The following is a 13,476-nucleotide window of genomic DNA, read 5'->3' as shown; positions in this document are numbered from 1 at the left end:
TTACAGCTAACGTTAAGTTAGCTAACCACCACACCATCGTTGGCCACACCAACGTTAGCTAATGTTAAGTTAGCTAACGTTAAGTTAGCTAACCACCTCACCATCGTTAGCCACACCAACGTTAGCTAACGTTAAGTTATATCAAATGAGACAATGAGTGTAGTAGACAGATCGCGAGTGAGTTAGTGAGCTGAGGAACTTAGCTAATGTTAAGTTAGCTGTGGTTAGATCATCGATCATGAAGACCTGCTCCACCTGTTATGTTATGCTACCTAAGTTATGTTTTGCTACCTTTATGTTTATGCTACCTAAGTTATGTTTTGCTACCTTTATGTTTATGCTACCTAAGTTATGTTATGCTACCTTTATGTTTATGCTACCTAAGTTATGTTTTGCTACCTTTATGTTTATGCTACCTAAGTTATGTAATGCTACCTTTATGTTTATGCTACCTAAGTTATGTTATGCTACATTTATGTTTATGCTACCTAAGTTATGTTATGCTACCTTTATGTTTATGCTACCTAAGTTATGTTATGCTACATTTATGTTTATGCTACCTAAGTTATGTTATGCTACCTTTATGTTTATGCTACCTAAGTTATGTTTTGCTACCTTTATGTTTATGCTACCTAAGTTATGTTATGTTACATTTATGTTATGCTACCTAAGTTATGTTTTGCTACCTTTATGTTTATGCTACCTAAGTTATGTTATGCTACATTTATGTTTATGCTACCTAAGTTATGTTATGCTACATTTATGTTTATGCTAACTAAGTTATGTTATGCTACATTTATGTTTATGCTACATTTATGTTATGCTACCTAAGTTATGTTTTGCTACCTTTATGTTTATGCTACCTAAGTTATGTTATGCTACATTTATGTTTATGCTAACTAAGTTATGTTATGCTACCTTTATGTGTATGCTACATTTATGTTTATGCTACCTAAGTTATGTTATGCTACATTTATGTTTATGCTAACTAAGTTATGTTATGCTACATTTATGTTTATGCTACATTTATGTTATGCTACCTAAGTTATGTTTTGCTACCTTTATGTTTATGCTACCTAAGTTATGTTATGCTACCTTTATGTTTATGCTACCTAAGTTATGTTATGCTATCTAAGTTAAATAAAACCCTTTCTGTTAACTACTACTTGTGTGTATCCCCCTTTGTTGTCAGGGCCGTGTGGTCCAGTTCGTGGGGGCTCGTCCGTCCAAATTTAAGTTGTTTCAGGCTGTTATTTGTTACATATAAATTATGGTTTTGTCTGGTGTGCGTCTAGAGCAGTTGTCTCAGGGACACAACCAGAGCTGTCAGGTGGGTAACCAGCTTGCTGGGGGCCTGACCGAGCTGCTGTTTTCAGTGTTTAAAAAGCCTTCCGCTAACCTGCATTTCAGTTCACTCGTTGACCTCGGCCACCTGCTCGATGTTTCTGTGGTGGCCTTTGACCTGCGTTAGGCAGAGTTAGAGGACTTAGTGTTTCGATCGTTGCACTAAAGATCAGCTCTGGAAAATCTCAGAGGAGAATGATCTTGATCTTTGTGGTGTTGGTGATAAACGGCTTAAGGAGAATGTAAAGGCTATGGGTGAAAATAATTGCTTTTGTTGGAGTTTTCTCATGGAGAAGTGGTACGATCGCCAGGCTGTCATGCGTGAGTTTAGTCATTTATGGTCACAGATGTACATATTCAGTGGTAACTTGTTTTTATCTGGATGTGACTGGTTATTACTCCTGTAAAGTGAATAAAAACACGTTTTGTACACGTTCTGCAGTCTTAATAAAATATGACTGCAGATAAAATCCCCAAAGGTGTGTTTCCCTCCTGTGACCAGCAGGGGTCAGCAGAGCACACATCAGAGGGAGGAGCGTTTGTTAAAGGCTTGAACAGACTGCACATATTCAACTTCCTCCTCTCATTCAGCAGCACATAGAGATCGGAAGTGAGTATGAGATGAGGAGGTGAGAGCAGGAAAAGGAAGATAAAAAGACATAATAGTTTCCCTACAGAGATTAAACTGCCACATGTCTGTAACTCCAGTAAAGTCTCAACCTGGAGGAGGAAACACGACCTCCCAAACAGAGCTGCCGGAAGGGGCGGGGCTATGACGTCACACTCCTGAAGTGAAACTTAATGTTTGTTGAGCGACAGTCGAGACGAGTCTCTGTGTTTCTGTCCAAAGAAATATTAACTCTGCTCGTCGGGGTTTTCTCAACAGCTGACCCACAAACTGGTGAGTGACAGCTGATGATATTTACTGTGTTTCAATAACTGGTGTCAACTCAAAACTCTCATCAAACAGGAAGTTACACTCTTTTTATTTCATTACGACACGAGGTCAGATGGCCTCAAGTGAAGACTGACGAGGAGTAAAGTCAAATGAAAGATGATTAATGATTAATTATGTTTTAGTGACTTGTTCTCTGGGTGTAGATATGGCTGCTGCCAGCAATCTGCTGTCTGAAGATCAGTTCCTGTGCTCCATCTGTCTGGATGTGTTCACTGATCCAGTCACCACACCATGTGGACACAACTTCTGCAAGAAGTGCATCACTGAACACTGGAATGTGAGTGACAGGTGCCAGTGTCCCATGTGCAAAGAGGTTTTCACCACCAGACCAGATTTGAGGGTCAACACCTTCATCTCTGAGATGGTTTCTCAGTTCAGACAGTCGGCTCAACAGAAAGCCAGCAGCAGCAGCTCAGAGCAACAAGAGTCCAAACCAGGAGAAGTTCCCTGTGACGTCTGCACTGGAACCAAACTGAAGGCCCTGAAGTCCTGCCTGGTGTGTCTGGAGTCCTACTGTGAGACTCACCTGGAGCGTCACCTGACAAGACCAGGCCTGAAGAGACATCAGCTGATGGACCCTGTGGAGAACCTGGAAGACAGGATGTGTACGAAGCACGATAAACCTCTGGAGCTGTTCTGTAGGACCGACCAGACGTGTGTCTGCATGCTCTGCACTGTGGTAGACCACAAGATGCACAATGTTGTTCCTCTGAAGGAAGAATATGAAGGAAAGAAGGTCGAGCTGGAGAAGACAGAGACTGAACTTCAGGAGATGATCCAGAAGAGACGACTGAAGATTCAGGAGGTCAAACACAAAGTGGAGCTCAGTGAGGAAGATGCAGACAGAGAGAAAGCAGAAGGTGTTCAGGTCTTCACTCATCTGAAGGAGTCTGTTGAGAGAAAACTGAACGAGCTCATCAATACGATAGAAGAGAAGCAGAGAACAACAAAGAAACAGGCTGAAGACTCCATCAGAGAGCTGGAACAGGAAATCTCTGAGCTGATGAAGAGAAGCACTGAGGTGGAGAAGCTCTCCCTCTCTGAAGACCACCTCCACCTCCTCCAGAGTGTCCAGGCCCTAAACATCCACCATCCACCACCCACCAAGGACTGGTCTGAGGTCAGTGTTCCTCCAGCATCATATGAGGGGACTGTGGTGAGAGCTGTGTCTCAGCTGGAGGAGACTCTCAGTGAAAAGATGAAGACGCTGGTTGCTGAAGTTAAGATGAAGAGGGTCCAGAAGTTTGCAGTGGATGTGACTCTTGATCCTAAAACAGCTCATCCTCAACTCATACTGTCTGCTGACGGGAAACAAGTGAAACTTGGTGATGTGAAGAAGAATCTCCCAAACAACCCACAGAGATTTTCTCATGTGTTTGTTTTAGCAAAGCAGAGTTTCTCTTCAGGCAGATTTTACTTTGAGGTTCAAGTTAAAGAAAAGACTAATTGGTTTTTAGGAGTGACCAGAGAGTCGATCAACAGGAAGGGACTAATCACACCGAGACCTCAGAATGGTAACTGGACTATATGTTTAACAAATAGAAATGAGTATCAAGCTCTTGATTACTCTCCAGTTGTTCTCTCCCTGAAGTCTGGTCCTCAGAAGGTGGGGGTGTTTGTGGACTATGAGGAGGGTCTGGTCTCCTTCTATGACGTAGAAGCTGCAGCTCTCATCTTCTCCTTTACTGGCTGCTCCTTCAAGGATAAACTCCTCCCATTCTTAGGTCCTGGTTTTAATGATGGTGGTATGAACTCCTCCCCTCTGATCATCTCTCCTGTCAATCAAACTCCCTGATTGTTTTTTCATGATCATAAAGTCCTTGAACAATAATTCATTACCAACAATACATATTCACATAAAGTAGTCTTCATACGTCCAGTGTATTTATACACCAGACAAAGTTTTAGTACTACAATACTGAATTAGAGATATATAAACAAACCAAACAATGACAGACTGGTACATTTTGAAATATAAAGACTTAATGTCGTTTATGGTAATAAATGTACATATTTAGTGATAAATTTAAGATTAATTTTTAAATGAATATCTTTACTTGTGGACTGTGGGTGTAACTCTGTTGATCTCTACACATGTCAACAGGGAGGATGTCTTTCCTCAAACTATATTATGTTAAAGGAACAGTGTTTGACATTTAGGGGGATTAATTAGCAGCAATGGAATATAATATGCATAATTGTGTTTTTAATTTGTGTAATCACCTCAAACTAAGAATCAAAGTGTTTTCCTTAACGTTATATCTACTTCCGCCATCTTGCTACAGGAGCCCAGAAGGGACATTAGCTCTAGAGTGAGCCATTCGCCTTTTACGTGATCTGAAGGTACGGGTGCGTTCAGGGACTACTGATAAGCCCCGACATTAGGACTCTTTCATGTTTTGGGGTTAGTGAACGAGGAGGATGGTCCACTCAGTAGAAATCTACAGACAGACCATGCGGCTTTAAGAGAGATTGTATAACATATATTCTTTCACCATTTATACTTTTTATTTCATTGAATTTCTATATTGTCTGTTTTTTGTTTTGTTTTCATGTTTTACATAAACATCTTTCAATGGCTGTTTTGTCTTTGTGTTATTACCATAATTACTCAATAACATTGGTTCAGAAGGCTTCATAACTATATGACATATTGTTTTAAACGGTGACTTCAAGCATTGAATCCTTTATCTTATTAATAAATCTCTGGCCCATCAAGCAAACTGCCATCAGAAATGTATTGAGCAATGACAATAAAGCATTGCCAACAATATGAATATATATATATATATATAGACATACATACAGACCTACAAGAATCTAAATACTTCTGGTACTGATGTAGTAATGTATGTCAGCTCTTAAGTTTATTTAATGTTACCTTAAATAAAAGGACCGGTTTAGTCACAGAGAGTGAATTACTTCTCAGAAACACTGATATGTTATTTTATTTTGTCTTCATTGTTTCCTAAAAGTCTCAGACGGAAGTAACAAAACAACAGTCGAAGTTCCCGGGAAAATATATTCCGCCAAAACACTAGAATGACGTGTCTTCCTCCCCCCGTCCTTACAACCAATCAGCGGCGGAGGAGCCGTCCCCCGTGACCGTATGCGGACCAATCAGAGCGCAGCGCGCACAGCTGATCTCAGGAGGAGAGTTTGGCGCAAGTTTGAGCTCAAAGAGCGGAAGAAGTCCGAGGACAGAGACGCGAGGAGCGATTCAAGAGCACCGAAAACGCTTCTCTCCGCCCGGAGGACTTCTTTACGACTAGTTTGAAACAGGTGAGTCTGTCGCGAGCGCTTTAATTCACCCCGTGAAACGGTTTAACGTGCGCGCGCGTCGTAACCGGAAGAGAGTTCTTCTTCTTCTACTCAAAGAGTCGGGTTTGAGAGTTCTGCGCCTAAAATACAACAATCGCTTCTTTTCACGGTATGTATTTTATCTCAGAAACATTCCCATGAAACACATGATGTGCTTCGGGTGAAATTATGGTCTGTTATCGTGTCAATGCGGGTAAATGTTACGTAAACGTCACCGTGTGGTTCTCCGCTAGCTTGGCGCCATTTAACAAACACGACGCATTGTTTGTTCTGCGTTGTTTTTAATGTTAAATAAAAGTTTTACTTTTAGTGGTTTACAAACGTCACACAAGTTACATTTGATAGTATCGATCCCCGTATTTTAATGTGTGTAAGCGTGATCTGATGTTTGGCACGAAGGAGCTACATTCAAATTACCGAAACTTTATTGTAATCTTTCAATTACAAACATTTTGGAGGGACAACACGTAGTACAGTTACACACAAGTACTGGTGTGAGGTACGTGTGCTTTACTGGAGTATTTATATATTAACATATACACTATGATGTATTAATCTATAATAAACTACCCAGAAGTGTCTAAAGTACTTAAAATGAGTCACGTTTTTGAGCGTAGGAGTATTTTCCTTTTTTAATCATCGCAGTACTTTCCTCACCACTGCCACACGACAACAGTTACCAAGGAGTTATGTCTAATAGTATATATTTTGTTGTTTGAGTCTTTCAAAACAAGTTAAAGGTGTGTGTGTGTGTGTGTGTGTGTGTGGTCATTGAAGTATATAATCATGATTCTAAAATTTGAATTGAATAGTCTGCTCACATATCTGTGTACCTGACAGATAACACATATTTCTCCAGGTGTTGGTATATTGTATTTATGTATCCCTTTTATGTTTCAGGTCCAACACAACATGCCCAGCACGCGCTCTAACGGCCGGGCTCAGCCCACGCTGGACTTCCCGCGCCGCAAATCCTGCAGAGTCTCCTCGCGGCCCAAGACGCCGCAGCCGGCAGCGTCTCCGGCTCCGACCAAACCGCGACCCGCTCAGCTCGGACCGCTCTCCCCCAAACTACCGGCCGCCCGCCCGTCTCCGCTCACGATGCCGCCGCCGGCCGCCCTCCAGCCACGACTTCCACTCAGCCCCCGGAAACGCACAGGTGAGCGGGTGATGAATGACGTCTACGGGAGGGTTTAAGAAGTCACCATGTGGCGGGATACGACTTATACAAAGAATAACCCAAAGTCACGGCGTAACGCGTATTTGTTGAGACATTTTCTCCACTCGTGCCATTTTTTTAAATGGGTAAACTAAACACTTGTTACCTAAAGTAAGAGTGTTTGTAATTGTAGGTGTTTTTCCTCCTGCAAACGGGCTATTTATTTTACTAGCGACATTTGTTCACACGCTTTCTGGTTTTGACGTCTGTGTTGTTCATCATCACCTTTAAAATAAATAAATATAAGCTTTGGTTATTGATTCACGGTATTTCTTTTTTCAAATTCTCTCCAGGTGATGAAAACGGCTGTAACCGTGGCGACGCCCCGCTGGGTTCTCCTCCGAAGCAAAGCAAGCCGACTCTGGTGTCCTCGCCCCGGAAGCCGGCCTTCGACGACGAGAACTCGCCGGTCTCGGTCCGCCGGCGGCTGGTCCCGTCCTCGTCGCCGCGGAAACCGCTCTCCCCCGCGGCCGGTGCGTCCCCGAGGCGCCAGGAAACGCCTTCTGGGAGCCCGGCACGCCAAAACCCGGAGAGGAAGCCGCCGGTCGCTCGGCTTTTTGGAGAAAGTAAGAGCTCACTCTTATTTTACTATTAATAATTAATAATCCAGACGTTATTTTCTCTTTATTAATCGTTTGGTTCTGAAGATGACAAACATTTCACAATAAAAACCCAAATATGTTCAGTGTCACAAAATAAGAAATAAGCAAATATTTACATTTTTAGGAGCTTGAAACAGAATGTTTGCCTCTTTTTAAATTTTTTATTAAGCTTCTAATTGTGCCTTTAAAAAAATTATTATTAATTATAGTGTCATTTTTTTACTATAGTACTATTTTACTATAATACAAATTAATTATAGTGTCATTTTTCCCCATACTTCACTACATTGGAATGCATTTAATCTGCCGTAAATAACCGTTAAAACGTTTATTTTGTGTTTTTATTTAATGTTTTTTTTTTAAACCTTAAAAAGTCGGAGGCGGTTCCATCTCCTCCGATGGGAGGAGTCAGCCGCTTTGTGTCATTGCAGAGAACATAATAATAATAATAATGCTCTGCGGGGAGCTGTTGGCCAATCGGCAGCGGGCTCTCGGGGGTCTGACCGTGTACCTTAACCCCTCCGCTGTCCTCCAGGGTCGAGGTTCCTGAGCGTGAAGCAGGCGCTCCACACCGCCGTCCCCGAGCGCCTCCTGTCCCGGGAGGCCGAGCGGGCGTCCATCCGCTCGTTCCTGGAGGAGAAGGCCCTGCGGCGCCTCCCCGGCAGCCTCTACATCTCCGGAGCTCCGGGAACCGGCAAGACGGCCTGCCTCAACTGTGTGCTGCAGGACATGAAGGTACTTGGAGTACTTGGAGTACTTGGAGTACTTGGAGTACTTGGAGTACTTGTAGTACTTGTAGTACTTGTAGTGGTATTTTACTGGAGGAGGAAGACATGGAAGTAGTTCAGAGATGTTGAAGGCTGCAGCGACGCCTGCTGGAGACTTTGAGTCACTGCAGGAAGACACTGAAGGAATTAAGTATTTAAATTAAACAATTGTTCGGCACTTTACTTCTTTCCATTTTATTTATACTTCTACATTTATTACTTTGCGGATTCAAATTAATACAAAATAATAATCGACTAATAAATTATAAAGGGTTATAGATTAAGATTCCCAGCCGTTCGTAAAATGTATTATTTACTGTAAATATTATATATGATTATAAAAGGGGTCAATCTTCTGGTACTTTAATTAAATTACATGCATTAGGATGAAACTATAGTTTTAAAGTAAGATTTTTAATGCAGGGCTCTTACTTATGTTTGTAACTGTACTTTTACTTTGATTAAAAACTGTTCTGTTAATGGTTATAACTGCTATTATTAAACTGGTTTCTATATAACTGGTTATTGAACTGGTTTCTATATAACTGGTTATTGAACTGGTTTCTATATAACTGGTTATTGAACTGGTTTCTATATAACTGGTTATTGAACTGGTTTCTATATAACTGGTTATTGAACTGGTTTCTATATAACTGGTTATTGAACTGGTTTCTATATAGCTGGTTATTGAACTGTTTTCTATTGAACTGGTTTCTATATAACTGGTTATTGAACTGTTTTCTATTGAACTGGTTTCTATATAACTGGTTATTGAACTGGTTTCTATATAACTGGTTATTGAACTGGTTTCTATATAACTGGTTATTGAACTGGTTTCTATATAACTGGTTATTGAACTGGTTTCTATATAACTGGTTATTGAACTGTTTTCTATATAACTGGGGTTATTGAACTGGTTTCTATATAACTGGTTATTGAACTGGTTTCTATATAACTGGTTTCTATATAACTGGTTATTGAACTGGTTTCTATATAACGGGTTATTGAACTGGTTTCTATATAACTGGTTATTGAACTGGTTTCTATATAACTGGCTATTGAACTGGTTTCTATATAACTGGGGTTATTGAACTGGTTTCTATATAACTGGCTATTGAACTGGTTTCTATATAACTGGTTATTGAACTGGTTTCTATATAACTGGTTATTGAACTGGTTTCTATATAACTGGCTATTGAACTGGTTTCTATATAACTGGTTATTGAACTGGTTTCTATATAACTGGTTATTGAACTGTTTTCTATTGAACTGGTTTCTATATAACTGGTTATTGAACTGGTTTCTATATAACTGGTTATTGAACTGGTTTCTATATAACTGGTTATTGAACTGTTTTCTATTGAACTGGTTTCTATATAACTGGTTATTGAACTGTTTTCTATTGAACTGGTTTCTATATAACTGGTTATTGAACTGGTTTCTATATAACTGGTTATTGAACTGGTTTCTATATAACGGGTTATTGAACTGGTTTCTATATAACTGGTTATTGAACTGGTTTCTATATAACTGGTTATTGAACTGGTTTCTATATAACTGGTTATTGAACTGGTTTCTATATAACTGGTTATTGAACTGTTTTCTATATAACTGGTTATTGAACTGGTTTCTATATAACTGGTTATTGAACTGGTTTCTATATAACTGGTTTCTATATAACTGGTTATTGAACTGGTTTCTATATAACGGGTTATTGAACTGGTTTCTATATAACTGGTTATTGAACTGGTTTCTATATAACTGGTTATTAAACTGGTTTCTATATAACTGGTTATTGAACTGGTTTCTATATAACTGGTTATTGAACTGGTTTCTATATAACTGGGGTTATTGAACTGGTTTCTATATAACTGGTTATTGAACTGGTTTCCCGTGACCCTCCAGGCCCAGCTGGCGCCCGTCCACACCGTGCTGGTGAACTGTATGAGTCTGCGCAGCTCGCACGCCGTCTTCCCGCTGCTGGCCGACACGCTGAAGGCGCCCGGCGGGCCGAGCGGGCTGCAGAGCTTCCTGACGGCCCCGGGGCCCGCTGTGTGAGTTATCGCTTATTATATTTATTGTGTCTTATATTTACTATTTATTTTATTTAACGGAGCCTCCCAGCTGAAGCATTTTCACACAACCTGTTTAACCGAATTTACAATAAATGTATTTAATTTGTCAACAAAGGTGCTGAAATGTAACAAAGCAGCTGATAATTAATAAATTAATTACACAATAAATTGCTGGTTTAAGACATCGGAACTGCTTTTTGTTTTGATTCTGTATTATTGGAGTTATTTCTGTCTTGATGAGCTTCTGGTGATAAAATATTAATAACAGACGTTGTTTCGTCCTCAGGCTTCTGGTTCTGGACGAGATGGACCAGCTGGACAGTAAAGCTCAGGACGTCCTGTACACCATCTTTGAGTGGCCGCACCTGCCGAAGTCTCGCCTCTGTCTCGTCGGTAAGAGCTTCACACAACAACAACAACAACAACAACAACAAGGGGGGGGTTAAAAACTAATTAAAACGCATAAAAAGCTAAAAAGATGTGAAATCACAATTTTTCTTCTCTCAAAACGTCAGACTAAATGTGAGAAATAAAGAAAATATATATATATTTATTAATTAAAAATCAAATGTATTAATTTAAATTATTTTGTTATATCAGACACATTGTACTTTTTTTGGTACATTGTTTTTTTTTACATAAATCATATTTTGTTTCTCAATATTAATTTCAGCCCGTCCTTTAAAAAAAAAACACGAGACTCTTAAATGATATTTATATGTGAGAGTTGGTCTTATTATAATCTTTTATCATCGGTGTAGAGACGTTCAGTGTTTCTTGTGTAAATACGTCTTTTTAAAAGATGTTTGTTTGTTTTCAGGCATCGCCAACGCTCTGGATCTAACCGACCGCATCCTGCCCCGTCTGCAGGCTCGCCCTCACTGTCGCCCCCTGCTGTTGCACTTTCCTCCCTACAGCCGGCAGGAGCTCACGGCCATCGTCCAGGACCGGCTCTCTCAGGTGGGCTTGAGATTAAACTGTGTGTGTGTGTGTGTGTGTGTGTGTGTGTGTGTGTGTGTGTGTGTGTGTGTGTGTGTGTGTGTGTGTGTGTGTGTGTGTGTGTGTGTGTGTGTGTGTGTGTGTGTGTGTGTGTGTGTGTGTGTGTGTGTGTGTGTGTGTGTGTGTGTGTGTGTGTGTGTGTGTGTGTGTGTGTGTGTGTGTGTGTGTGTGTGTGTGTGTGTGTGTGTGTGTGTGTGTGTGTGTGTGTGTGTGTGTGTGTGTGTGTGTGTGTGTGTGTGTGTGTGTGTGTGTGTGTGTGTGTGTGTGTGTGTGTGTGTGTGTGTGTGTGTGTGTGTGTGTGTGTGACTTTTAAACGTTTGTATTAATTAGTGGGTTTGTTTACGCTCGTCTCAGGCGTCGGCCGACGGGATCCTCGACGCGTCCGCGGTTCAGTTTTGTGCCCGAAAAGTGTCGGCGGTGTCAGGAGACGCCAGGAAAGCTCTGGACATCTGCAGGTACGACTTATTTTTATTTTTGATTTGTTTTACCACACGCCTTTTTGATTTAATACTGATTTATGTGGTGCATCGTTAGGAAAATCTTAAACAATTTGGAAGAAGTGTATTTATTTATTTTATTTTTGCATTCAGTCAGCTTGACGGCTTGATTCTTGTTTCCAGGAGAGCGGTCGAGGTGGTCGAGTCCGACGAGAGGAAGAACGCTTCGGATCCAACCGGCGGACCGAAAGGTGAGTAAACGACTGAGCTGCCGAGCGTCGGCTGGATTTCCGTTTGTCGTCCATGGAGACGCGTGACCTCTAACCTCGACTTCCTCCGTGCAGCGTCGCGGGTCAGCCTTCCGCAGGTCGCGCGCGTGCTGTCGGAGATCTACGGCGACCGGATGGCGTCTCCGGGCGGCGGCGGCGCTGCCGACGGAGAGAGTTTCCCTCTGCAGCAGAAGCTGCTGGTCTGCTGCCTGCTGCTGCTCACACGCAGCGGGAAGAGCAAAGAGGTCGCCGTCGGGAAGGTGAGTTTACGTTTACCAATATGTACATATTAAATTAATAAATAAAGATTAAGTCGCTGCTGCACAACAAACTTCCCTCAGGATAAATAAAGTGATGTCTTATGTTAGAGGAGTCAGATGCATAGACGAGAACCGGCCCGTTCTTTTTCCTCAGCTTGCAGTATTTCAAATGTCCACCAGATGTCACTGAAGGCGCCGGTTAAATAGAGTGATTTTTGTTTTTGTGGTTTCAGCTCCACGAGGTGTACAGCCGCCTGTGCGCCCGCCGCCAGGTGTCCGCCGTCGGGCAGGGAGAGTGTCTGTCGCTCTGCAGCCTGCTGGAGAGTCGAGGGATCTTCTCTCTGAAGAAGGCCAAAGAGGCTCGTCTCGCCAAGGTGAGCTTGAGTCGCTCTGTAGCTTCACTTATCGCTTTTATTTATTTATTTTATTTTTAATTTATTAAATGATTTATAGAAATAAATTAATTCATTTTTTTGGGTCCTGACAACGGTCTAAATGAACGGATTAAATGTGCTTAAAACCCAAGAAAATTCTTTGTATTTGAGAAATATGTATTTTTTTTTTGCATTTTTGCTTGAAAAATGACTTTTCTCAGTGAGTTAATTTGAAATCTTGTCGCTCATGTAAACATTTCCAGCGACGTTGTTTGGGTCTTTTTCTTTTCGTCGCCTGTGATTCATAAAGTTGAGGTCATAATCTCGACCGTTTCGCTCCTGCAGGTGTTCCTGAAGATCGAGGAGAAAGACGTTGAAAACGCTCTGAAGGACCGAACGCTGCTGGGGAGCATCCTCGCCGCCGGCCTCCCGTCCTGACGCGCTTCTCAACAAAGATGATTTTTAGTTTTTTTATATATATATATATATATATATATATATATATATATATATATATATATATATATATATATAGTTCTCGTTTTTTTTTTTTGCGGAGAATTTGTATATATTTTTTTTTAAGACGTTATCTTATTTTTCGTAGTTTTTCCTCTGATGTTGACGCTCTGTTTTTTTTTTTTTAGAGTCATTGGAGAAATGTTTTTAATTATGAAATTACAGCATTTTGTTTCAGTTTAGATTTTGAAAAAGTTTCCATTTTTAAGCTGTAAATAAACGAATGTACAGACGTTTTAATCTGAGTTCCATGTTTTTATTTGCTCTCATTTGACACTGAACGGGATTAAGTTATTATTTTAAAAATCATAATGCTACTTAGAATGTTGCTTATA

The 13,476-nt window shown here is 40.8% G+C and overlaps 2 protein-coding genes across 5 annotated transcripts in view; both read left to right on the top strand.

Moving 5' to 3' along the window:
• Positions 1-1,928: 1,928 nt before the first annotated feature.
• LOC117732666 (E3 ubiquitin-protein ligase TRIM21-like) overlaps positions 1,929-13,476 on the top strand; it is a 703,346-nt gene continuing 691,798 nt past the window's right edge. Inside the window, exons 1-2 of one of the 4 annotated variants that reach the window (XM_034535759.1) lie at positions 1,942-2,245; positions 2,446-4,325. In XM_034535759.1, the coding sequence (XP_034391650.1) occupies positions 2,146-2,245; positions 2,446-4,097 (1,752 nt within the window). In that variant the 5' untranslated portion in view covers positions 1,942-2,145 and the 3' untranslated portion in view covers positions 4,098-4,325. Of the gene's footprint in view, positions 2,246-2,424; positions 4,326-13,476 lie in introns of those variants that run through there. The other 3 variants (XM_034535744.1, XM_034535769.1, XM_034535751.1) reach the window with 3 other exon arrangements.
• On the top strand, positions 5,430-13,135 carry cdc6 (cell division cycle 6 homolog (S. cerevisiae)). Its single transcript, XM_034535893.1, has 12 exons — positions 5,430-5,584; positions 6,524-6,782; positions 7,136-7,408; positions 7,980-8,179; positions 10,117-10,265; positions 10,573-10,679; positions 11,107-11,246; positions 11,640-11,740; positions 11,906-11,973; positions 12,067-12,251; positions 12,485-12,625; positions 12,971-13,135. The coding sequence occupies exons 2-12, from the start codon at positions 6,536-6,538 to the stop codon at positions 13,061-13,063; spliced, it is 1,704 nt and encodes a 567-aa protein (XP_034391784.1). The 5' UTR covers positions 5,430-5,584; positions 6,524-6,535; the 3' UTR covers positions 13,064-13,135.

The sequence above is a fragment of the Cyclopterus lumpus genome, chromosome 1 (genome assembly GCF_009769545.1).
Source record: "Cyclopterus lumpus isolate fCycLum1 chromosome 1, fCycLum1.pri, whole genome shotgun sequence".
In the NCBI taxonomy this organism is placed as follows: Eukaryota; Metazoa; Chordata; class Actinopteri; order Perciformes; family Cyclopteridae; genus Cyclopterus; species Cyclopterus lumpus.
This window is presented reverse-complemented; position numbering and strand designations above follow the sequence as displayed.